General features: G+C 41.2%; 1 protein-coding gene and 1 non-coding gene across 10 annotated transcripts in view; one reads left to right on the top strand and one right to left on the bottom strand.

The window, feature by feature from the left end:
- ppp1r12a (protein phosphatase 1, regulatory subunit 12A) overlaps positions 1-7,766 on the bottom strand; it is a 58,558-nt gene extending 50,792 nt beyond the window's left edge. For 5 of the 9 annotated variants that reach the window (XM_014333945.2, XM_014333942.2, XM_042220502.1 and 2 more), the window contains exon 1: positions 7,415-7,766. In XM_014333945.2, coding sequence (XP_014189431.1) covers positions 7,415-7,651 — 237 coding nt within the window. In that variant the 5' untranslated portion in view covers positions 7,652-7,766. The remainder of the gene's footprint in view (positions 1-7,414) is intronic. The other 4 variants (XM_014333946.2, XM_014333941.2, XM_014333944.2 and 1 more) reach the window with 1 other exon arrangement.
- An 18,391-nt stretch (positions 7,767-26,157) lies between these two features.
- On the top strand, positions 26,158-26,230 carry trnav-uac. Its single transcript has one exon. It is a non-coding gene; the product is annotated as a tRNA-Val (tRNA).
- The last annotated feature ends 512 nt before the right edge of the window (positions 26,231-26,742 follow it).

Raw genomic sequence — 26,742 nt, 5'->3', positions numbered from 1 at the left:
ACTCACAGCACTGTGCATTCCAGCTTATCACCAAAATATGTAATCCTAGACAGTCTTTATCTAACAGCCATCAGATCTAGAGGTTATTATGCAGGCAGATCATCTAGCTGGGCGTATTTGAGGATTAGGAGCCTCTTAGTAAGTCACTAGCCTGGACCTTTATCGTGTGGACTACCAGAAAAGGGAAGATCTTTAATGCAGAAATCGACATTAAGGTTTCTACAGGCCTGATACACAATCGGGAATTAAGTAGACCAATAATCAATATAGATTTCCCTTTAAAAAGTGCATTATTTGGGCATTTTTGTGTAACAGGTAAACTATGCATGCTTGTCAGAAATGAAGCTACTGTCTTGGATATGGAAGTTCAACAAGAGATGATGTTTATTGCACCTTTATCAATAGCAGCATAGCTCCACTAGCTCACGATAGGTGCTTGAGACTGAATGTGTTGCTCTGTGCTTGATGCAGATAAGCTTTCAGTTGTGATGTGCAAAGTTATGCAGGTAGGATATCAGACCACAGAATGGGGACGGCATCAGAGCCAAATCAGCACATTTTAAAATAAATTTGAGTCGAAAACAGTCCACAGAAAAACAAGTCAAATGGGGGACCAGATATTTAGATTGCAGCCATCCTAGACCTCTCCAAATGAGATGACGGGGTGTCACTTCTTCTTCCAAAAAGACAGAAGGCCGAGGTTCTATAGCAGAATAACATGCTGTGCTTATCAGGAGGACAGCAATGTGTCAAAGGCATTTTTTGCCCTCCTCTCAGTGGCCAACTGCAAGCCTCAGGCACAGCTGAGAATCTCATGTTTGGGACTGCAGTGAGATCCACAGCAATTATGTAATGTGTTAAAATGACTGATGCTGCTCTGGATGAAAAGAAACGCAGCCACCTCACATTATCATCATCTTCCACTACATAGTCTGAAACTGTTCCATTACAGATCCATGAGCCTGAGTATTTCAAATTGCTAAGCACCGCCAGAAAGTCTCTCTCTGTTCAGTCTGTTATGCAACTCCCACTCTGTTCATGCAAATCCACCAACACAAGTGACTGACTAGCAACCCTCGAGTCGTCATGGAGACGAGGCAAGATAATGTTCATAGACTTTAGGGCAATAATGAGGGTGTGTAATGTCAACAGAGCATGGGCATTGTAATGTCCAGCTCTGACATGTTAAGCTAAATCCTGTCACCTTGGGGGGGGGGGGGGGCAGAGCCCCGGGGCGCTAAAGAAAAAGTTCAGGTGTAGGTCAGCGGGTAGATTTTGTTGTGTGAAGCGACAAGCCCCTCCACTCTAATTGCTTCAGTGGAGCTCAGTGAGCACCAGTCAGCTGGGCTTTGGCATTGTATAGGGAAAGTCAAGCCAGAGAGGGAATGACTGAAGGGGAGGGGTTTAGGTGACAGCTGAGGAATGTCTTCTCTGCTCCCTCTTTGCTATGGTTTCCAGCAGCCGTCATGTGAGGAATGCACGGGCTAGAACGACAGGACTTGGAATGCGACAGCTCTGGGACGAATTTAGCCAATGTGATCTGGAATCTCCGCTTGTCTAAGGGATCCCTAGTTCACTGGAACATCCCGTCTCTACCCTCAACCTGCATCCGTGCAGTCTGTGTTTTGGGTGAACCAATCTGTCTCAGTAAATCACGTTACAAATTCAAATCAGCTATCGAAACACTAATGTTTCTCTAATAGACTAGAGGAGTGCCAAATATCAGTACCCACCAAGGTCCTTGAGGTCAAACAGGACAAAAATATTGACAATGTGAGAAATTGAAGAACCAGTCTTAAATCTCTGGAATGGCTCAAAGACTCAGAAGATTTACCCAAATAATATCAAACATGTCTGATATTTACATTTACAATTGTGTCTTCAGGAAGAGTGAATGAATGAACCTCAAATGAAGTTAATGCCTATACACTTCAAGTCCCACAGCAAGTATCACTGACACTCTAGCCCTTAAGGCTAATATTATCTAGAACACTAGTAGTTAGAAATACTACCGAGTTCTCACTGAAGAACAACAACCCATGCTGGTCTTGTCTCACCAACCATTTTCTCAGATTCAGTCAAGCTTCTTATTTTTGTTTTGTTTTCCAGTGCAAAGCATTGCCAACACCCCAGCAAGCTGATGCAACAAAGTCTCCATTTGTTTACATCTGCATGAGGTGGTATATCGCTTTGTCCGGCATGGTAATCGCAATAAGAGTTGCGTAAATATTTTTAAATCTTGCAAAATGTGCATATTTGAGGTTTGTGAGAAGAAAATATGTGACGTTGGTCCTTATGTTTGTGTTGCAACTGAACTTCAAAGTCCTTTGGACTGAGCCTGGCAACAGTGTGACTTTTCACCTTGATGCTCTTGCTTGTACACAGTCATAGTGACATCATTGATCATCATCATCACTGGTCAAGCATCACCTTAAGAGGTCTGCAAAAAGACATTGACGTGTTTACAGGTTCATCAGCAACAGGTCATTTTTAAAGAAACACAAGGTTCATGACTCACAGAGACAACCTCCTGCCTAAACGTGAGATTATACTAGAGCTGAACTACAAAGCAAAGCTACAGACTGAGTCATACCCAAACTTAGTATCATCTACTGAAACCCAGTTAGGAGAACTTGTGTTGGCTGTGGTGGTATTTATAAACCTGCACCGGTCACCAGTGATCAAGTCCTCATGCAGCAACATGGCACATTTCATAACAAAGAGAGAGGTCATTCATTCACGAGGATAGCTATTATCTGGAGGTAGAGCTAGGCGATAGAACGATAACGATATGTATCGCGATATAACTTTTACTCGATAGAGAAATTAAGCTATCGCGATAGACCTCGCCGCTCTTGTCCTCTTAAAAAAAAAAAAAAAAAAAAAAAAAAAAAAAAAAAAGCAGCCAATCCAAATTAAGTAGCGCAGAGCCGAACCAATCACAGCCGCAGCGTCACGTCCGTGACTTGTTACGTACAGCACAAGTGCCAAGCCGCACATGTGTGTTTGTTTGGGAAGCAGCCAGCCGAGCGTAATGGAGGAAATGAGTGTGCCGACTAGAAAAATCAACCGAGCGTGACCGAAGGACCGAAGAGAACAGATGATGGTTCCAAGCCGGAGAGATTGTCGAACGGAAGAGCCATAGAAGTTCCGTAGTGTGAAGGTATTTCGGCTATTTCAAGTCTGACAAAAAACAGAGTAGCGTGCACTGTAAATTGTGCCGAAAGCAAGTCTGGAAATACAATAAACTGGTGCATGCGTCACACTGTGCGCCACGTTATTGTTTCGGTGAAATGAATTTCTACAATACTGTTAATTCTACTCTCTGCAGTGTTTAAATGCTTACATATACACACAGTTACTGTCCCTCCACACATACGACTCGGTTCTGCTTCTATGCCCCAGCTTTGTTTACTTTTTCCCACCGAGGCTTCTAGACTTCTGATTGGCCAACATTTCTGCACGGTTAGGAATCTAGCGCCACCTGCTGCTTTGGCATGTTCATAGCAGCGTTTTCCTTCATTTCTGCCTTTATGTGTGGACGGGATTATTTTTTAAAACGAAAACGGAAAATCTCCGTTTTCAAAAATACCCGTGTACGTGTGGACGTAGCCTCAGTCTCTGACTGGAAGCGCTAATTCGTCATTCGGCTTTTGTCAGACTAAAGTAACTGTTAAAACTGTTTGAAAAGCTCAGCTATACAACAAGGAGAGATTGAGAATTTCCTTTTAGTTCTCAGTTTATTTGATATTGACAAAAGTTAGTCAGTTTTGTCTGTTCTTCTGTAAAACAAACTAAGATTTATTTTTAGAATTAATATTTTGTTTCTAAGTGGAATTGACAATTTAGTCTGTTTCGTTTGTTCTATTTTGAAACTTAAACGCTTTAGCGGCTGCCTTTTGTGTAGTTTGCAATATTTGCCTTTATTTATCTGAAAAAGTCTCATGTTCCTTAAGTACATCTACCCTGTTGAACTTATTATGGGAAATAAATATTTAAATAAAAACAAGCTGCTGATTATTTCACATTTTACTTGTGAGCAACGGCACATTTAAATCTTACAAATATAGTTATTTGGCTTATATCGTGATAGATATCGTTATCGCCTGAAATGAAAAAAACATATCGTGATATGAAAAAATCTCATATCGCCCAGCTCTATCTGGAGGGATTTTTTTTTTGGTCCATCTAAAATGTAACAAGAAAACCCACACAAAGACATTAAGACAAAAGAGGCGACTGACTGTTCAGCTCATCTTTAAGAAACTTAACAGCAGTTTAACCTGGGATTCGCCCTTTAATCACAAATCCCTCCATCACCCCTCCTCAGCTCCTTGGTAAAACACCAAACCTAGAGATCACATGGCCTTTAACACACTAACACACACACACACACACACACACACACCTCGTCTCCAGAGATGGTTATGTCCGGAGAGCCGCACTTCAAATTCTTTCCTCACTCAAGTTCATCTCTGGACATCAGCCCAAAAAAAGGCAACATTTCCACCCAATGAGTTTGCATTGAGGGGTTCATGCTAATTCCAGATTTCATTAAAGCAGACTACGAGCTTGAAGAAAGGTCAATTTACCAGCAGGATTAATTAATGTAAAAAAAAACAAACAAAAAAAACAAACAAAAAAAAAAAAAAACAACGTGCATGACTCACATACAGATAAAGCTGATGACCCATGCCTTAAAACCTGCTTTTAAAACTTTTAATCTGTGCAGTGGCCTAAGTCTTGGAGAACAAACACACCATGGGAGCAAGGTGGTGCATAAAGCAGTGCTCATAATTACTAAGACGAGACATGTGGACATGAGTAATGAAGTGACATCACAGGAGATCTATGCAAGTATAAAACATTTAATGTGAATATTTTTGTAAATCCTTACATCATGTAAACACTATCCACGCTAGTGCAAACAAGATAAACAAATGCTCGTTTCCACTAGCATTATCCTTTATTTCTTCAAATTAAAATACTCCAGGATGCAATACGTAGAGAGAGAAAAATAAAAAATATAGAGGGGCAACCACAGTTTCCCTCTTCAGAGGATGTTAGCTACATAGCTTCAATGTTTAATATGAAATAACCCGAAATGTAAACAGCACAAAATGCTGTCAATTAAAAAAAATAAATTGGATAAATAAATACTCCACTATGGTACATTACAAATCAAAGAGAAATGGTCTGCTTTGATGACAGAGTTTTTCTGCTTCCCTGTGGCTCATCATGTAAAACACATCACCCTCTTTTACCTGAATCTATAAAGTCGCTGTAAAGGGAAGAAGGAGACTTCATTTTCTGAGATCAGCAGCAGACTTCCCAGTTTGAGTGTTAATAAACATGTGGAAATTATCTGACTCTGTAATATGTTCAACAGCATGTTCTAACTTGTGAACGAAGGTCAGGTTAAGGTTGATCTTTTTAAACCAAATACTTCTGCCCCTCTCCATTAGCCTATCACAGCAGTTGCGCCATCACGCAAAAGGCGACAAACGACTGCAGGATGTTGCAGAGAACAGTCCTGGTGCAGAGCCGCAACTCAACAAGAAGAAAGAAGAAGCTGCACAAATCACCTTTGGAGAGAACTCTGATGTCAACACAGAGGCAACTGGTTAGCACACAATATTTCTGATGTTTTCTGCAACTCTCTGGATCCAGAGATCCAGCGTTACAGTTTGGCTTAATGAAAAGCTGGAATGGAACAGATCCTGATCATCTCACCCCAGCAGCCTCACAAGCACTGAAAGTGAGATCAGTTTCTGATTGGACTGATGTTTGCACTGTTGACTGTTTCAAGACACTGCAAAAATCCTGGGGGGGGGGGGATAAAAGTTTATTTTCCAGTGGGAATGAAAAATTATTTATCAGAGGCAGAAACATGCAGTCAGAAAGGGGAAATCCCCCAAACCGTTCACCCTGCTTATTTCCACCAAAAAGTAAAACACTTAACTACAATGTTCTTGGTACAAAATAAGCAAGATATCTTTATAAAAGTGTCACTGTAAAAGCTAACAGTATACCCGTAATCACTTGATCCAATAAGCACAAAATAAATTAAAATAAATGTACTTGTTTAATGGTAAAAGCTACCTCTGAAGCAACAGAAACAAATTCATAAATTACACACCAGGTTCTTTGTTATTTACGTTTTAATTCTAGTCTAGCTTTTGCACACCTCACTGGACTTAACCTGGTCACAACTTTCAGTAAGCTTACTGCACCAACAAGCAACCTACTTCCATCACTGGATCCATGGTGGTTTATAAAGCTTTTAAATCAGGCTTTAAACCCCATTTGGACTGAAACTACCTCACACCGCCTAAAACCCATCAAGATGAGGTGCCATTTTCAGTTTATCGGCTGTGGAAGTACAGATGCTAGTGAAAGTAGCTACCCCAGTTAGCGGGCAAATGACTAGCTTGGCACGGTTAACATCCCGGTGTAGCAAAAGCGCTAACGACACAGGCGTTTCCGATTAACTATACACAAAACAGCATAAAATTATGAGGCCCATAATTTACCACTGACGCCGTTTCTCAGGTCAGTTAATGAATGAATTAACTTCAGCTAAAGCCCCACACAGCTAACGACATTTATCTTAGCATGCTAAAGTACGTTAGCAGACACTCCGCTGGGCTAATACTGCGCTGTTACCATTCATTCTTTCCTGGCAATTAAACTAATATGCCCACTATTAATGAGGGACTGCATTTTTTAAGTCAGAGTGACAAGCAAACATTGTTTCGCAATCGTAACATTAGCCTGTATCTGAATGACGTTGTATCTAAAGCTAGTTAGCAAGGTAGCTTCTGCTTCCTCTCCAGAGAGTAGCCACAGTCAAAGAGGAGGGTTTATCAACAAAACGACTTTTACTGCTAACCAGGTAGCAGCCATCTATTGCTGGGTTCATTCTGCACGAACACCATTTATATTAAGCTCCAAACACACTAAATAGGATCCGACAATAATCAATTGACCACACAGACACTTGTCTGGCTTGATTGTATTTACAACATAAAACCGAGCCAATGTTTCAACCCGAAAAATGCAGCAGTACTGCAATTAGACTGCACCTACAGACTCAGGCTAGTTTATGGAGGCATAAAGTAGAATTAGCCCTGTAAATTAGGTGTTTGACTCTGCTGCTTCTTGCCACTTATACTCAGACAAGTGTATGCATAGTTAGCGCGGTTTACCAGTTAAACAGCCTCAGGAGGAAGCCAACGGATTCATCCCTTCTCTGCGTCGAGAAGGACGAGTATGCTAGGTAGGTAAACAACGGGATGAGAATGGCTTCCATTTGACAGGTGTACCAGGGTAAGCTTTTGCTAGCAGCCAGTCGATATTTATGTCTAATGGTACCGGCTGCTGACATAAACACACACGGCGAGCTAACACAAACCTGGTGGAGGGCGGTGAGACCGTCTACATTGGCGTAGTTGATGTCAGCGCCCCGGTCAAGCATTCGGAGCACCTCCTCGGTATCGCCGCTCGAACAGGCGGCCAGAAACACGGCGCCATCATCGAACTTCACCTTCGTCTTTTTCTTTTTCAAAACAGGAGGCTCCTGGTCCGTTTCCGAGCCAAGCCATCGCTTTAACTGTTCATTCCGCTTCTGCTTGGCGTCCGCCATCTTCATCCCCCTCCTGTCTCGGGCTTCTTATCTTTCGCCGAGAGAGGATATACTTTATAGTGCCACTATCCCACAGCGCAGTGGGGCGTGGGAAGGGAGGGCTGGGGAGGAGGGGGAACTGAGAGAGAGAGAGAGAGAGAGAGCGCGTCTGGATTCCCGTAACCTCGCGAGAACTGAAGCCCAGGAACTGCAGCATAACGTCATCATCAGCAGATTATAAGACAGAGTGAGTGAGCGAGCAAGCAGGGTAATCCTTATAGACTGTGCACACCAAATAAGACAAAATTACTTAAAAATATTGCATAACCTTTTGCGGGGTGTCAAGAAGTTTCAAAGAGAGGCTCTCTAAGGTGTAGTAGCTAATACTTTTTGACCACCTCTAGGCTATTGTTTGCTGTGATATAGCTGGGAACACAGAAGTAACTTAAAACCATATGTCAGTGAATGTACCTGCAGCAGAAAACAGTGTTATCTGTAAGAACTACCAAATCTTCCCACCTTCTTCGTGCCATTGGTGAAGGAAAGGAAAAGGAGGTCTGAAACAGGGAGTTTCCAGGATTCTTTCAGTGGGGTGGCACATGCACCCACAACATCTTGCTTTTGTCAATACATCATAGACATAAGACATAATCTCTCCAGTGTGTCCTGTCTTTTTTAATGTTGTATTATAACTAGCAATCATATCAATTAACTTGTGATTTACAGACGTCACCCTTTCTTTTCATTTGAGGAAGCAGAAAGGATTTTATTATGCTATCTAAACAAACATACTCTTTGCAGATGTTTTCCACTTCTTGTGGATGGTTCTTTTAAAGCATTTTGTACTAAAGGTACTTCACAAGGTGAGCCAAAACTTTCAGGCACACCTGTCTTCTCATACTCAGGAAAGAGCACGTATCTCATCTGAAATACCATCAGTTCTCCTTTAAATACATAATATATATTTAAATATTTAATGTCAGATGAATTTAATTAGTTTTAGTTTTTGCCACACAAGAAAGCAAAAGTTCTTGGCCACCTACACATTACACTTTCAGGAACTGCCTATCCTTGGAAACCTATGAATACCATGAATTTCTTGGTGCACATTGTGCTAACATTAATGCCACAGGAGGTATGCAACTCTGCACTATGCGCCACTGCAGTTGTAACTTTTCACTGATATGACTTATACTTGATCACACAAAATTCAGTAAATCTTTGCAATGACCTGTTCTTGCACAAATGTCGTAAAAGCAGTCAGAATTGCTTTATACACCTGTGGCAATGGGACTGAGCACATCTGAATTCAAAAGAGGTGTGGCCCAGTACATGTGTCCATATAGAGTAGTTGCACAACCAGATGAATGACCTCTTTTTAGCTCCAAAAAGACATACAAGGTACTTTCCAAACTGTAACCTCCACAGAGCCATGTGTTCCAACGTCAGTGCCCTTCTCCATCACTGCTGGTTACTGCTATTGCGGCAGAAGCGCTAAACTACAGCTAACCAAATTATTAACTTCAGCTTGTGCTGCAATAACTTACATTGCGGCTTTATGGCATCATGGGTGTTTACTTTTTTGTTACCGAACTTTCTGACTTGATTTAAATAATGGTTGCAGAAGTGTATCAGCTCAGAGGGCTCAATTCACATTTTTAGGCAGGCCTGAACCCCCAAAATCTATCAATAATGGAGAGGGCAAATGGCATTTTAGTTGTCATTTTTAACATTGCCAATCGGTGACAATGTAACGACATTGCCCTGTGGCTACAAAATACCCGGACCTAATGGAGACTGTTGCATGAAAATTAAAGAATATCATAAATACATTGTATTCTAGTAGCATCACTATGAAGTTATAGCAGAGTCTTGGGTCTGTTATTTATTTTTGTCCTGTATTTGTGCTGAATTAGTGTTGATTGAGTCTTTTCATGTTGTCTTACAATCAGCGGCAACTCAAACGAACCATCAATTGTACAAAGTCATGTGTTTTTTTATTTTATTTCAGGAAGTAAAATGATTTTATTGTTCTAATTAAACAGACTGTCTCGGTGGAGGTGTTTCCCCTTTCTTCTGGGTGGTTCTTTCAAAACATTTGGTGCCAAAGCCATCCCAGGGGCGTGGAAAGATTTAAGGCACACTTTTCTTATCTGCAGTTATCTGTACATCATGTAAAATATCATCACTTCTGTATGTATACTGATATAGTCAGTTCATTCATTTATTACCTCTTTGTGCAACTGTGGTAATAACATTTGGCTGACACAAAATCTCTTGATAGCTGGTAATTATATACTGCTGGGAAGCCTTATCTATAATATTACAGTATAATATTAATATATTAGCAGCTTACTACTACTACTAATAATAACATAAGGAAAAAAAATGTAACATACTCCCAGCAATTACCCTGCTGGATAAGGAACTTGCCTTAGTATTATATAACTGGAACAGAGAGTAGTGTCCCAGTGGAAAGCATTTGTGCCCTTTAGCGTATAAGTGGTACAATAAAGGTACTTTATTCTCGTATTTTTGAAAGACATTTTGAAATTGGGAAAGTAAGGAAAAACACAGGAAAATCATGTCGTTGAATCAAGGCAGCCAAATGCATGCATTTAGATGCACTCACTCACTTATATGTCCCACTATATGCCACCCTGTAAATCTGCTACCTACACCGACTCAGAGTTTTTCCTGTGCTCCATCCAGCTCCCCATATGCTTCTGCACTTTATTTTTTAATGGATCGATTTACAACATTTTCCATCTTCATATGTATTTTCCTCTGCCAAAGACCTTTACCCTGTTTTAAAAACAGTTTTAATTACTTTTTTCTTTCTGTCACACTGTGACTCTCTTCAGTTTATGTATTTGTGTACAAAGATCTTTTTTTTTAATGCTTCATTATCAACGTTGTGGTTCAAATGAACTTTTACAGACGTGGCTATTTTCATTTCAGGAAGTGGAAGGAATTTTGTCATGCTAACTAAACAAACTCTCATTTGGCGGTATTTCCCCCTTTCTTCCACCCAGATTCGCGAAACGGCTTTTCCAACGATGTAACGCGTTTAGTTTCCATGTCATAAAAAAGACATCGCTCCCCAAAGGGAAATGGAAGCCGTCTTATTACAGAGTACCTGCAATGATTTGATGGGGAACACTTGAAGTGTTAGTAGACTTAAGCACCAGGGTGGTCCAGTTCAATCTGGAGTGAAAACAGGGTGGTACATAAAGTGCATGTGATTTTTATTTTGTTTGGTTTTTTTTGGCACCCTCATGTGTTATTATTGGCAGACATTCATGTGTACTCAGCAGGGGGTGCGGTGTTGCCATCAAGTTGTAGGTATGAAGCATGCAGTCGCTCTTGTTTTCTTTACAGCAAGGTGTCACTTAATGATGTTTTTTTTTTGTTTAAAGACATTAAAAATAAGAAAGATAATCTCTGTGCGTAATTAGGTGCCCCCCTCCAACTGAACTTGAAGTTGACATCCTGAATAACAATCTGTTCAAGCAAAATCATGAACCAAAACATTTATACAACTGCCACCGTGAGCCATTGTGTGGAGTGTGTACACGTAAACCCAATATTATTTCATTTCAGAAGCATTTACTGCCTAAAAGCACAGTAAACCGGACTTACAAGACACTCAGCTCAGCTGTTACACAAATGTCATGGGAAATCTGCACGGTTCTAATGAGTCAGAGCGATATGGAACACCAACAGCGTCAGCGTCAGGAAGTTGCTGGCCACTGGCTTCAGTCTGCTGATACCAGGAGGGTTGCAGGGAAAGTGATGTGCAAGCTGCTGTTTGGCAGGGAAAGCCGACCTCACAGTGACTGACAGAACAAGGCGAGCGCTGTGGGTCACTTCCAGCTCTGAATGTAATAAGAGTCTTGTGTGTAGGTGTTTGTGTATCTGTGTGATACATCAGCGAGTTTATGAGCTCCAGACAGCACAAACAGCAAAAAAATGTGCTTACTTGGAGGTTTTGGTTCAGTTGCTTGAAAAGATTGTTTCGTAAGATTAATTTTTCCAGTCCCTGTCAACATATGAACACCAGGCTCTGAATATGTGACGGGGTGGAGTCCGCATGTTCTCCAGGTTCCCCCACAGTCAGAAACATACATGTTAGCTTAACTGGCATTTCTAAGTTGGTCATAGGTGTGGATGGCATCCTGTGTCTATGTTAGCCCTGTGATAGACTGGCAATCTGTCCAGGGTGTACCCATGACAGCTGGGCTAGGTTCCAGCTACTACTTACTACTACGACCAAAATGGATGTAGGTTTGGTTGTGCTTGTCTTGCCAAACATGTTTAAATTTGTATTGAAACCAAAACAATGGAAAAGCATCAATTGATTTGAACTTCTTATAAGTGCCATGCATCTGACCGCTACAGTCTACTTTTTTTTTTCTTTTTTCAATGTAGGGAAATGTATTTAATGAGTGTTGTGAACTGAAAATGTGTATGTAATGTGTGAAACTGATGAAATAATAATAGGATTCCTCTTTTGTGCTGCTTTGATAGCTCTTCGCTGTAGCCAGTGTCGGTCGTTCAGGGATGTTCTTGCCATTAGTCTCTTTTTTTTACAGTCTACTTAAAGTCTACAGCGTCAGCTACACTGTTAGGGGGCCCCATGTCGCGCTGAAGGCCTGGAAACTGTTCAATGTATATCCACATCCTTCACTTAACACCACTAAATATCTTGAATGCATCCTGTTTATGTATCCTACTATACCCCCTCCCTCCCAGCAGCTGTATTTATGTCAGTAATGCCAGTGACACAGAGCGCTTATTGACTAACAGTAAAATGACTTTTGCCACAGTGTCGGCTGATCATAATTAATGGGATGTGAGAGGAGTCGTAAATCCTTTATTGAGACAAAAATCATTTGTCAGCATTACCTTTCACATGCAGATGTGACTAAAAGGGCTGTCTCATTGTATATTTGCCAGGCAAACTCTTGTCTTTCATTACTCTTCACTTTGATCTCCTATGACTGTTTGCTTCTGTTTCTGCTCCTTGAGGGGATAAAACTGTCTGGGAGTGATTCAAGTGTATTGATGCCACAAAATTACAATGGTGCACTCTCACTGTTTGTCTCTGGCCACTGAGACGTGCATGATTAAAACCCGGCGACGGACCTCAAAGTTGTGTCAGTGTAGGCGTGTTCCAAGCATCACGACACCAGCGTCAGGGCCCTCTGCATCTATGACTTATCCCTAAGAGGAAGCGCTTGTTTACCGCTTTAACTGAGTATTTCCGCTGTGAACCGTTTGTGGTTTGTGGAAACAGATGAGGTGTGCAAGTCAAGTGTCCTGGAAAGACAGCTGGAGAGGTTGACGAGGGTTGTTTACCTGAGCGTGTGCCTCTTTAAGTGTGTATGTATTTATATGTTACTGGACAGGCTGCGTTGGATGTTATCCAGCCTGATGTCAGCCATACGGTATTCTAAAGGTTCCTACAGTTCCTATAATAATTCCCATGTACACTAGAGCAACATGCTCATATAAACACACAAACACAAAAATTTATGGAGAAGATTGATTTGAGTCTTTCTCTCAGGCTGCTAAATTTACATGTACAAGTATGCGCTCATGCTACATAATTGTTTGGCCTGTTTTTGCTGCTGGCTGTGAAATTAAAATGAAAATTTATGCACTGGGGTGCGTAAATGCTTGTTGACTTCTAGGCAATGTGATTGTGTCATAATATCTGATACAGCTAAGGTAGTTCAACTCCTGATGGTTTAGGAAGAATTCACAACCAAAGAAATAATTGTTGCAAGATTATGTACGGATCTCTGCCTGCCTGTCTGTTTTTTTATAACTGTGCAAGAATTTACATTACAATGCACCAGCTATGTTTGTGCCCCAGGCAGCAGACTTCAAGTGGACTTTGGCTGCTCCCTTATTCACAAGGGGTTGCTAGGGCAAATAGGTCTGCATGTTTTGATTTGGCAGATTTTTATACCAGATACACTTCCTGACTGATTTGTGTCTCAGTCCAAGATCAAACATTATGAAGCCGCATAAGTGGATTTCAAATAAGTATAACAGGAATGACTGCTTGACCATCAGGTCTTTTGCTATCTGTGTGTGTCTGTAATGGAGTATATTCCAGGTTAGCCAGCACCTCGTTGGCTTAGCTTAACATAAAGACAGAAAGAAAACAAAGAAACAACCAGCAGTAGCTGTGCCTCTATCAGGCCTTAGAGGTGCTTGCAAGAAAATGTAATATGTGTTATTTGTTATGTGTCCTAGTCCCTAGTTCCCACGATGTCTGATGAATTTTTTTCTATGCTAAAGCTAATCTGCTGCTAGCTGTAGCAGAAAGCTATGATACAGTTAGTAAGAAAGCACAATGCTATCTATTCCTTAAACTAAACTTGTTTTCCTCTGGTGAACTTCTATTTGATATTTTGTGTTTACATTTCAGGCCAAATGTTTCTTTTCTTTTTTTTTCTTTTCTTTTTAAATATATGCTCACTTTAGTGCAAGCATCCATGATAGCATGTGAAGATACATTAGCGTGCATAGTACATCTGTGAAGACCTCATTAATACTGAAAGATTTTTGATCAGTATTCAGACTTCTTTCTCAGAAAAGGCCACACCTAGCAAAACAATGCCTAACCACATCCTGCATGCCTTACAACAGTCAGGTGCCATAATCAGATTCTGGGTGCTAAAGTGACCCGCCCGGTGCTCTAACCTGTTACTAACTGAAAACATTTAGCACATTATGAAGTGAAAAATATGATGGAGACGGCCCAGAACTCTTACTTCAAGGAAGAAAAGGAAAACATTTTACTTTTAACGCTACTTACATCATTTGGTTGCCTCGGTTTCCAACGGCTTGCAAAGTGTTGCTAACAAAAGAGATGATTCCTCACAGTCCCAGATATTTTAAATGAGCTGGTGGCAGTAAATTGTTTTCTGGAAACTGAACTGTAATAAGAAACTTAAAATAAGACCACTTGTCACTGGTGTCAGTTCAGACTAGAAGTGACTGATAAATGAATAAGTTAATGAGATTAGACATGGAAAATCCTGTTTCTTTTTATTGCACATAGAGTAACTGTAACCAGTCATATCTACCAGCATGTCAGTGCAAGTGACCTAGACAAGCAGCACTCACTGAGTGGTGTCTGGTGAAGTGCGGACATCTCAGCCCCATCTGAGAAAAGCCAGACATAATGCTCATATGCTCGTATGTCACCCAGAGCATGTTGTTGGCGCCTGCAATACTAACACACTCATCTCCTTTCCCAACTTGTGGGAAGACAGCAGCTTTACCGAGTAGATAGAAACAGTCATGCTTTGATGTTATCCTAAGACGCCTAAAATATGATGTTGAGGAAGACTGATAGTGCTTGCTCAGCTCTTCAGATGCAATTAGTCACCGGTGGATGAAAAAGCTTGTCCTAACCTGTGGAATAAGGAGAGAGTGCCGAGCTCAGTGGACAATGAAAGGTCTGATTATATTGAAATCCAAAAATAGTTTTCTTTGAAAAGTTTTTAGGCAACGACTGGACCTGACCCAGCACCCCTGATGATCAGGTCTACACTTTACTGCAAGTCAGCTATGTGGAGAACTTCACCTTCCCATCCAATGTCACAGTGGGGGCTTCAACTGTCAGAGTATTTACAGGCAGAGCAAAATGAGATCACATGCTCAGTTCAAGGCCAGTCATGTCAGACAGTGAAGTGGATGAACAGAAAGCAACTGGCAGCAAAACGAAGTGAGAGAAAAGGCAGATGAGTGACAGGCAGGTGGGGTCACAGGGCGGGGGGGGAGTGCATATTATTTCAAACCATTCTCATAAAGACAGTAACTGTCTTGTTACAGCGACTGTAACTGGCCAGTGGTCAGATGGTGTGACCTTATACTCAGCTGTCAATGCTGCTTGTTTGTGTTATACCCTTAATTAAGAGGAGCAGCCTGGTGCTGCTAGCCAAATGCACTTGATCAACTGAACATCAGCAAGCGTGGCTAACTCAATAAAAGCAGAGGTTTTGACAGTTTGCGCCAAGTCTGGAGCATTAAGGTGTGTGTTATCAGAATAGCATAATATTCCCAGAAGTGGACATCCCTGCAAATCCCCCCCAAAGCCAGGCAATGCAAAAAGAAACTACAAAAAAATCCAAGAGCTACATATCACATTCTATAGACCTCAGTTAGCATTCAACAGGAAAAGTTCATGACATTACAATTAGAAAAAGACTGAACAAGTTTGGCTTGTTTGGATGCATTGCCAAGAGAAAGCCTCTTCTCTCTAAAATGAAAATAGCAACACGACTTACGTTTACAAAGTTGTATCTGAAAGAAACCACAAGACTTCTGGAATAATGTCTTTTGAACAGACGAGACCGGAGTGCAGTGACCTGCGTGCCAAAGACCAAACACAGCACATCGGCACAAACACCTCATAGGAACTGGGCACCTTGTAGTCGACCATGAACTCCTCTGTGTACCATTATACACCGAGGAGTTCTAGAGTCAAATGTGGGGCCATCTGTTAGCTTGGGCAACGTTGGGATTGCAAGCAGAGCAGCAAACCTCCAACAAGATGGCTGAAAATTAAGAAAACAAAACCAAAAATGTGTTGTAAGCTCAGTCAAAGCCTAGAGTCTATGAAAATGTTCTTTTTCAGATGACTCTACATTGTTTCTTGGCCTATTACACATAATATAAAGTTTTCTAGTGCATTTTTTTCACATTTAGTAAGACATTTAGTATATATATATATATATATATATATATATATATATAATATATATATATATATATAATAATTATTTTTTTTAATTTCTGATTTAAAAAAAATCACTTCCATGCATAAACATATACAGCTGGGGTGATGGATGACCTCACTCAGTCACTTCAAGGTTAATGATTTCCAATTCTGGCTCAAGATGGAAATGTACATAGTAGTTTGTTGCAGCTTCTCTATGCCGTCTTAAGAGTTTTTGCCACACAGATCCAGTGCACTGTGAGAGCTATCACCTGTAGTTTCAATGGCCTCTAATAACATCCACATGCATCCTGGACCCCAAACTGCGGTACAGGGCATTGTAGTACAGGGCTGGGGAGAGTATATGAGGTGATCTACTCGCAGACGACAGCTGAGCACTAACCCTGGACAGAAATAGGGCAGTCGCTTTCACTTAGCAGGGGCTATACAGCCAGAACATCACTTGATTGCACTCTTTCAGTCCCACACCATTATACTGGCATGATAACAATGGGTGTTTGATTGTGATAACTAGCGTAGGGAGACTGCATTAGGTCAGACATGTGCAAATGAATAGTGGATTTAGTGTGTGATGAATACACATGTAATTCTGAAATGCATGTCTCTTTAAGGCCAAATGAGTAGTGGCAGCCTAATAAGACAAGGCTATTTGAGTGACCTTGTTTCCTGGAGAAAAGAGGCTAATAATAGGCCAAAATCTGGAGCTGTGGTGAAGCCTGTAATGGGTTTGTACTAAAAGCTACTTTGAATCATTCCAGCCAAGCAAACCATGGAAAAAAGAGACCATCAATTTCTCTTGTCAGAAATAAATATCATATCATGGTTCGGCAAGATGAAGATGTTTTACATCTTTATTCAGATAAATCTGGAGGAGGATGTAAAGAAACAAACTGCAGGGTTTAAAAAAAGGCCAAACAACAGCTGTATTAAAGGAGTCTAAGTCTTTCATAACAACCCTCATATGCCCACACATATCTAGCCATGATGAGGTTCTTTCCTGAAGTAATTCCAAGGAAAGAGATCAGAGTCAGGCTCGACAGCGTGCCAAGCTAAAGTGAGACATCAGCAGTTGAAATTAGTCACATGAAGCAGTTAAAACAGATTTCAGACTCTTTAGTGTCTGAAAAAGTCTTTAAAGTTAGGTTATATTTCTTGTGTAAGTTGCTTTAGTTGACAATGACACAGCTTTAGAAAGCTAACAGTCAGCAAACAGTTACCAAGCCCACTGACACTTCTTGTAAATATGAAACACTGGCATTCATTTACATCTGTGTTTGTATCCAACTGACTCTCATTTCAGCTACAGGTCTTTACAGGTCTTCAACTACCACCTTCAGAGACAAATATCTGGCTTAAGATGCTAGCATTCTTTTTTGAATGTTCAGTTATCACTGAACACCAGGGTGGCTGCAGCCTAGTTTGTAGTGCGTGGCACTTATCTGTCCAGACGGCTTCTGAGAGATAGGACATAGGAAGCCGATAGGAAGGCAAAGTTAAATCAAATAACCACATGTCACAACTAAGGTGAAGAGCATCTCTGAATACACAGAACACTGAGCCTTGAAGTAAATGGACTCTGGCAGCAAAACTTGGTCCTGCTCCTGTAAGCTAAGAACAGAAAACTATGGTTATAGTTCGTATACACTTGCATAGGACAGTTGTGCATTGTTTTGCAATATTGTACATTCATTAAGATCCATATTTATATTTTAGTACTTCGTTTTTATATATTTTTAGTATTTATTCTAGATATTTATACTGTTTTACTGTTTAGTAGCCTGCTGCATCTTCCAAGACCTAAGAAGCTGTGTTTCGTCCATTTCGACATGATATGATCATGCAACAGTCTAAATCTGGGACTCTCCACCATTTGACCTTAGAACTGATGAAGCTTCTCGAATGAGAGGTGAAAGGTCTTCAAGCAACTTAAAGAAGTCCAGACGCTTTTCTTTTCAAGCTCCTCAGACTACAATGACCTGAATGACTGAGAACCTTCACAGACATTATACAACATAATTATAAGAATTACGTATGAACCAAGGCTACAAACTCCAAACAGGAAGGCTGATGAGCAGGTTTGAATCCAGGAAGAGAACTTTTTTTTTTTGCAAGTATCTTTAGACTAACGTTTCTATTTCTTTTACATATGACTTCAAGGACTTCAAGGGTTCCTATGTCCAATGGGAGTACTAAGTTATTTTAGGGCTTTAGTTATCCTGTTGTATAGTTCTTGATTTAGGCTGTGAAGCAACCCACCGCCCTCATTATTTCCATTCACCTCGATGAGAAGCAGGATGAGCGGAAAAAGAGAGCTGCGTTCAGTCTTTTAAAGCCTCTGCCCTATCAGGTTTAAATATCACTTACACGCTGAGAACTAAGCTCAACCCCTGTGGACAGTCAGGGTTTGCAAGGCCAGTGAGTGCATTCTCCGAGGTCAAAGGTCACAGATCGTCTCATTTGTCACAGACAAAAGGCTGTTTCAAGGGAATTAACTTTGGAAATGTCATCTAACTCGGCCAGTATAACATAAACATGGTATTCCTCTGCTCAGAATGTTTCAGCCAAAGAATAAAACTGCACTTGAGACATAATGTAAAGGCCTTTAAATCAAGACAATGGATCTAATAATTATGATTTAAAGCCCAGAAATATGTCCGGCCTGAAAATCCAGCTTTTAACTCACCCCTGTTATACAGAAATGATGTTCACTTATGCTCCATCCACACACTTCACAAAGGAAGCCCTCAAGCAGAAGCCCAAAATAGATAAGTATTACTTGTGCTACTCAGCTGCAGTGAAGCCACCCACATATGATTATTACCCTCTATGCAGCCATTTGACAGTATTATCAGCACCAAGTTCTGCAGCATCCTGCAGGCACTAGAATAAAGCTTGCAGGAGAGAAAAATATGATAAGCATTTGTCATTTTAGCTCAGCTGCTGGTGCAATCAGTTATTGCTCATAAGAGGCAAGTTTAAAAAATACCACATGTGATCAGCAACACAGCAAAAAAGATTTCTTCATGAATAAAGCAGCGAAAGAAGAAATCAGACATTTTTTTTGAGAACAGATTATCTAATTTTAAGTCCCCTGAGAGTTTTCCTCTACGTACCATGCAAATACAGGCAGGCTTTAGTTTTTGATGCAGCGGCAGGAGCCGGATGATTGAAATGCTCTCTGTGAAGTAGTTTAAATTTAGAGTGAGCTATAAATTGGGTTAAGGCAGTTTTAGTGCTAATATTCACAGTCCCAGTCTCCCAAGTCCAGAGTGCAGCCAGAGGAATGTAAATTTAAGGCATTTTGAACGCTGTGTACAAGGTCCAGGATACACTGAGCACTGTGCTGATAGAAACTGTGTCATTTCAATCATGGTGACCTTCTGTAGTGTTCGATTCTGCTGTGTTATCTGTTAGGCGTGGGCCTCGCACACAAGGTGTGCCTGTGCTGCAACTGACAAGGTGACGATTGATGCTTTTTACCACATGTGGTATTTTCGACTGCCTCGATCTAGTCGTAACTGCACGGAACGGATAGAGCAAATGGGGGATGGTGGTGGTGTTTTTAGAATCAACGTTACCCCTTCAAAACACCTAGGTAACACCTTTCCTTAACTGGGATCCACCAAATGCAAAGGAGAAAGAGCAGGATAATTCAACTTCCTTATGCGATCAGCATACTTTAGTGCGGCCTGGTTTTATCAGTTCACTGTAGGTGATCTCCTTATCCTGACACCTGAAGTAAGCCGTACTTTGAAGTGAACATTAAAGGGATAGTTTCACTTTTTGGGATTAAAAAATGTCAGCTTTTGGTTTTATGGAAGATAAATGGCGTACAGGTTTTTATGGTAGGCAAGGACCAGTCAGTGGTCCCAACCTGTGGAAGTGGAGAGAAATGAGTTTTCTGCGACTGGTTGTGAGGAGTCTCTGGGGAGCCAATCACAGCTCCCCTGGTAACCACTTGTCGCTAGGAAAAAATAGGTGTTCCCTGACTGGTTGGTGAGTGGTTGTGGAAGGTTACTTACTGTCGTTAGCCGAATTGGTCACAAAAACCTCGCTAAGCCATAGTGAAACTATGAAGAGTGCAACACAAGCTGGAAACTAGGCGACCAAACACATTTCAGTGTGGTTTCTGGCCTGTTTGCAACTGATTTCACTGAGTGATAGCGAGCAAGGGATTACCTAGCAACTCAAGACGGTCGTCAGCTGGTCTCCCTTCCCCTGTGTGACTGGGGTCTAGGCTAACTTCAGCTCATAGGCACGCAAAAGGTGAAAGTAGCCACCGTGATTCAACACATCGCGACCATATTTCGTCAAAAGATACAAGATCATTAGCTGTTGCTAATGCTACATAGCGACGTTATTCTTAGTTTTGATTTGGGAAAAACAGGGTTAAAAAGAAATGTACATACAAAAACAGAATTCGCTAGTGTCCATTAGTACAGCCTTCTCTGTAAACAATAAGTCTGGCTGAAATACACTGACCACTTAAGAACCACAGACAGTAGGCAATAAAAGATGGAGATATGCTTTCCGATCTGAAAAGTGAAGCCAACATGAAAGTGCCTTACACCACCAGGGCTGTTTAAAAGCTTGATTGTAGCAGCTTAGCACGTTTTTATGGTGCAGTGACCATTTCCTGTAAATTAATGTTCATTTATGTAAAATAACTGCCAAAAAGGTTCTCAAAGGCATTTCAAATATTTTTTCTTAGAAGGTCTTTGTTTTCAGCTAGCACAAAGTGTGTGCACAAATTTAAAAAAAAAAAAAAAGTAAGAGGAAGAGTCTTTCTTCCTTATTTCCTAACTGGAAACGTTGTCTTCTGCTGGTCTTTGGAAAGAATGGCTGTATCTGTCTTTTATATACAGTCTATGCTCCAGCTACGTATTTACACTTACTCCCTTCTGGCTGGAGCATAGGAGCTAAGTGAGTGCTGACACTATTAGCAATATCTACTGCACAAATGTGAGGGCATCAGTGATCTCATCTTGTGTTTTAGCTCACATTGACCTCCCTACTGCAAAGCAAATAGGAGTATTTCCCTAAATGTTTAACTGCTCCGTTAAACGAAATTTCTTTGGAAGTCTAGATAGGATTTTACACAGAATTAACATTAACAAGGGAGATCTGATCTAAAAAAAAAAACAAAGAAAAAAAGAAAAAAGTAACTTTGCTTTGAGAAGACTGTACAATTAAACTCAAGACGCAAGACCGGCAAAACAAGTCCCTGCAAACAAGACGAGCAGTTGGACAGATAAACAGACACAAACAAACAGGACATGAAAAGAAGACAGGAAGTGTAACCCAAGGTAAACAATCCGATCTATTTTGAAAGCCTGCATGACATCATCATAACAACCTCCAGTGGCGGGCTGGTGCTAAAAATAGCAAAGACGTCAAAGCACTGGTACATATATGTCCATGAAGTGTGTGGAGAACATTCCCCAGATAACAGCAGATGGCTTGTAGATTAAAGCCTTGTGAGGAGAGGGTGAAGAGCTCGCCCACACGTGCCTGATGCGTCTCAGTCGAGCTCACCTGGCAAAAGCCTCTGAGATGATGGTCTGTGAGGGGTTAGCGGGGGCACAGGGATCTGCTTTTTGCCTTCCACGCACTGTGTACACGAAGTGGTTCTTGAACCCTAGTGCACAGGATAGGATGGAAAAAATTACTGTGGCTTGCTGAAACACATAAGGACCGGCAGCTGCATGACAAGACATCTGCTGCTTAATGTCTTTGGGGCATTCTGATTGGTGTGATGCAACAGTTCAAGTCGACGTATGCAAAAAGTGTCTAAATATAAGGTTTCATTCTTAACCAACAGCCAATTACAAAAACCTACTTCTGCATCTCTCGTTGTTCTCATGGTATATCATTTCCTCCCGATTTTTGCTTTTGCATGAAAATAAAGGGAACTTTGCAGCACTTCCACAATATTTAGTAACACAGAAAAAGAAAGAGCAAAAAAGTGTTCAAACAGAGTACAACAAGGTAGAATAACTCCCACTCCGGGAAATCCTATCTTTCATAACAAGCCTTTCCAGACTTGTGATGGATGGAAGCCTTATTTCAGCTCGGTGAAGTCATCAGTGTCGTGTGTTTCACTCATGTGCATGATGAGTTTGGCCAAAGCCTTCGCTCTGCTGCCGGGCTTCTCCGCTGCTGCAGGAGGGAGGAAAAAAAACACAAGGGGAGAAAAGGAAGGAGTCCACGACATCATCTCTCCAGGCCTTTTAAGGAGCTCTCCAGTGGAGGGCTGAGAGCGCTGGCCCACTTTCCCATCAAAGCTTCCCAGCTTCGTCTACTTTCCCTCCTGGGAGCCTGGAACACGGAGTGACTGAGCACAATACTGCAACAAACAGACTAAGATAGTGAAGGAAAAATACACAAAACACAAGACAGTGGCATGGCAATGAAAGCAACTGCTGTATGTGCTTTGGACAGAAAGAAAGCACGAGTTTTAACAAGCGCTTATCATGTTCTTTTGGAGGGAGCCGAGAAACAGAGGGATGAGGAGGTCCCAGCTGCTGACAGTGATCATATTCATTATTGCATTGCATGACGTTGTTTCAGCGTTTCAGAGCCCATCTGATAGAAACACTTCAGAGAGGAGAAGAAAAAGAAAAAGTAGAATAAGGAAGTCTTTGCTGTCTTGTGATGACCCTCTCTGGATGTATTACTGCCAGTGTCAGCCAGACCCCACATGGTCCCATTCTCACCCCACTGCCTCACACATGAACCTTGACCAAAGTCCACCCCCACACACACAGACAGACACAAACACACACACAGAGAAAGAGCAGGAGATGAAGGAGGGTGATAGTGAAGACGGTGTGGGCGAACTGAGTGTGTGCAAGTGAGAGAGATTGATTGAGGGGAAGTACCGGTGCTTTACGTGACAGCACAGACAAATGGAGAATGAAAAGGGTTGTTATGTTGGCCAGTTTTGTCCCCGTGCTGATGCCAGATCAGCAGCGTGAATTCAGCTTTTCAAGTGAGCTCCTCAGCTTTCTCTGGAAACAATAAGCCTGTCTGAAATACATGATCAGCCTTTTAGAGTCAGCTGAACGGGCACATTTTGCTTTCATCAGCCAAATCTGATTCCACGTTACAGTGCTGTTCATTTAAATGAAGTCAACAAATTTCTGAAATTTTAGCCTTTCCTGAAAGAAAAAAAGTCACAACTTTTAAGTTGAACGCATTAGAATTAGAATTAAAGCTTAACACCGAACAAATAAACAAATGATATCACCAATTACTTTCCCCCCTTTCAGAATAAGAGCACAAAATTAGGCCTCGTCTGTAGTCACGTTTATTTGCTAAATTTCAAAAGTCTTGTGTAATACAGAGGAATTTCTGCATGTCAAAAAGAAGGTAGTATTTAGCTGATATTTCACAAACTGTGGTTAAATACACATCCCCAACATAACAGCTCACAGTTTGAACAAATGGATCTTTTCTTCCACAACATCTAAAAGGTGTTCTATTGGATTTCGATTCTGATGCTTGGTTTGAAATTTAGCAGGTCATCTTGGCCACGTTTATGTATATAAGTGAATGAGTTGCTGGGTTGGGTCTAGTCTTATTACTGCTGGGTGACAAACTGCATTCTGAGAGGAGAAATTACAGTGCTGGGCTGCATTCTGACTTATACTGCAGCTCCAACTCCAAGGCCAGATGGAAGTTGACAGAGCATGGGACAGCTGCGAGACCCACTGCTATGTGGTAAATGCATGCTGAAATAGCCAAATTAATAGAAGGGGCTCAAGTCCAAACCAGGGTTCAATATCAGGCTACATTTTAGTGCTGTGAGCTGTTATCCAGTCAGCCAGACATCAATATTTACTGCTGCCATGGCACGACGAGAGGCAGAAAGGAGGAGGAGGCAGCCATTTTGGTACAGGGGCGACTTTGTGCCACTGTCAGGAAATCCCCCCTTTGTGGTGCGTTGGTGCACCACCTTGGGATTGTTGTTTCTTAGTAGAGGTCTGAATGTGACAGAAATACTGCAAGTGCCCATTCGTTAGTTGTGTATTGGAAAGTCTGACGCGTGTGCAAACCTACTGTAAAAATGCAAAAGGTTAAAAATAGCAGACCAAACTAAACGAGGGTCTTGTTTTCCAGCTCTTAGAATTCTTGCATACAGCATGTTGCTCTGAAATGCTAAATTTCATGTGAAACACAAGCTCAAAAAAGCTTGATTTGTCCAGTTTTATTTTTATATTTTTTGAATTTCAGAATCTCTTTGTTAGTCATTAGGGGTTAATTTAAAAGCAGATGAAAGTGCTGACACGAAATGAGGCAACAGGGCAACAAGATAACATTAAAACTTCTGTGTAAACCTAGAAATGCGAGAAAGGAACAGAACATAAGCTGAAGATATGGGAGTAAGCGTAACACTGAGGGAAATTACAATTTATGGATATAAAAGGTTAGCTGTATTTCTTTTGACTAGCAGATTCATTGGCCTCACATCTGTTTCCCAGGGGGAGACACTTTTCTGCCTCGTAAGCACAAAAGAGTTTCCCGTCATCACCATGACAACCGTACTTCTGTATACCTTACAAAACCTTTGTGCGCCCCTCCAGTCCTCTCTCCGTCTACTTGGTTTTAGTCAATCTTGTCTTTCTGCTCAGGGAAACTTTGATTACCAGCACACACTTTTTCAACCACTACAAGGCCTATTATGGTCAAATGAAACACTATGGCCAGCCAGGAGCAGCATCTCCTCCCCTGTAAATCTGAGAACGTTGTCTCATGCTCAGAGTGCTGTGACAAGACAAGGTCAAGGGGTTGCTCCTCCAGGTGATGTGTTTCCATAAGTCCACGGAGAGGAAATGCACATATATGGTGTGGTCTTTATTTATTACTGGCTCTTTTAACTGGATGACTGCAGAATCTCCTCCTTCTGCAAGCTCTGCACCTCTTCTAAAGCAATCAACCCCTGAGTGCATGAGGGATTTAAGAGATTGGATCTCTTCAGATCTATGATGTGACTTTTTTTATTTATTGTGTATTTACAGAATAACTTATGATGTGATTGTGTACGTTTTTCAGTTTTCTGGCCGAAGCTGAAAATATCTCTACCCGAAGCAGTAATCTCAGGATGTAAATGGTTGAGTGGTCTGGATACTGTAAAATGAATTTGACAGTAACACAGAAGGACTGTCTGCCTTCGTGAACTGCTGAACACAGCAGGAAATCAGGGACAATTCAAGAGTCTTAGCATGCATGCAGACAGTAATGGGGGGTTGCTGTTGAGACCAATAACACAAACACAGGGATATCAGAAAGCTTGTCATTCAGCTCCGGGTTCCCACTCAGTGTTTCCTCTGTTTGTCTCTTTTGTAGATATTGGCACTGCTAGTCGATAGCTACATCCCTTTGATTTATCTGTTGGCTAATAAAGTCTTCAGACTTGTCACGCATAAAATGAAAGGTAAATAGAAAGGTAGACTGGGTTCTGGACTAGGTCTGTCATATAACGACTCCTCAGAGAAGCAGGCTCAATTTGTCAACACAAGAGCATTAGGGGGAAAGTGTCAAACGCCTGCTGTGTGCCTTTATTCATTTCATATAACTTTGTTCTTAATATTCTGCTCTGAAATGACTTCTGGTGGATTTAAAGTTGCATTTTACAGTATTTTTATTTTTTTGATCATTTAACATCCCCTTCAAGCTGCAGCACAGAATGTACATATTTCCACATATTTATGAGGAATCAGCAGCATGGGATTCAACTCATCAGGTAAAAACAATGGCTGGCAGCCCATCTGGTTCTGTAGTGTAGTGGTTATCACATCTGCTTTACACGCAGAAGGTCCTGGGTTCAATCCCCAGCAGTACCATGACTGTCATCTTCCCCTTAGCTCTTTGCCACATACAGACATCTTCACCCATAGTGATGAGTTTTGACCCTTCGGTAGATATAGAAATAAAAATGTGATTTGATGACCATTAAATTAAAATAGGTTTTTCCATCTTTAGCCCTCGTAGCTGTGAGAACAAACTCATTAATTTCTCATGCGTTTTGTTAGAGAAGCAGGACTGAAACATGGCAGAAACATCTTGGTTGAGAAAAAATGAAAGAAGGGTTACTGCGTTTAGTTGTCTAAGAGGGAGAGAAAAGTGCTGCGGCTGGTCCCACACTCCACAGACTTTTACATTAAAAAGCACAGATTTACCGCAGAAAAAGAGCATGTTTACATTTTGCCACAAAAACTGAGAATATTCTTAAGTCTTTATCCATTATAATGAGATAGAAAGCTTAAGCTGACAGACGGTACCCACTCTAACACCTACAACCACTAGCTGCCAGCAAGGCTTCGCCACACCTAATTTGTCACTGGACTGTAACTTT

The sequence above is a fragment of the Haplochromis burtoni genome, unplaced genomic scaffold (assembly GCF_018398535.1).
Source record: "Haplochromis burtoni strain Fernald_Lab_line unplaced genomic scaffold, NCSU_Asbu1 Contig_49, whole genome shotgun sequence".
NCBI lineage: Eukaryota > Metazoa > Chordata > Actinopteri > Cichliformes > Cichlidae > Haplochromis > Haplochromis burtoni.
The sequence above is the reverse complement of the archived record's forward strand: the minus strand, read 5'-3'. Positions and strand labels throughout refer to the sequence as shown.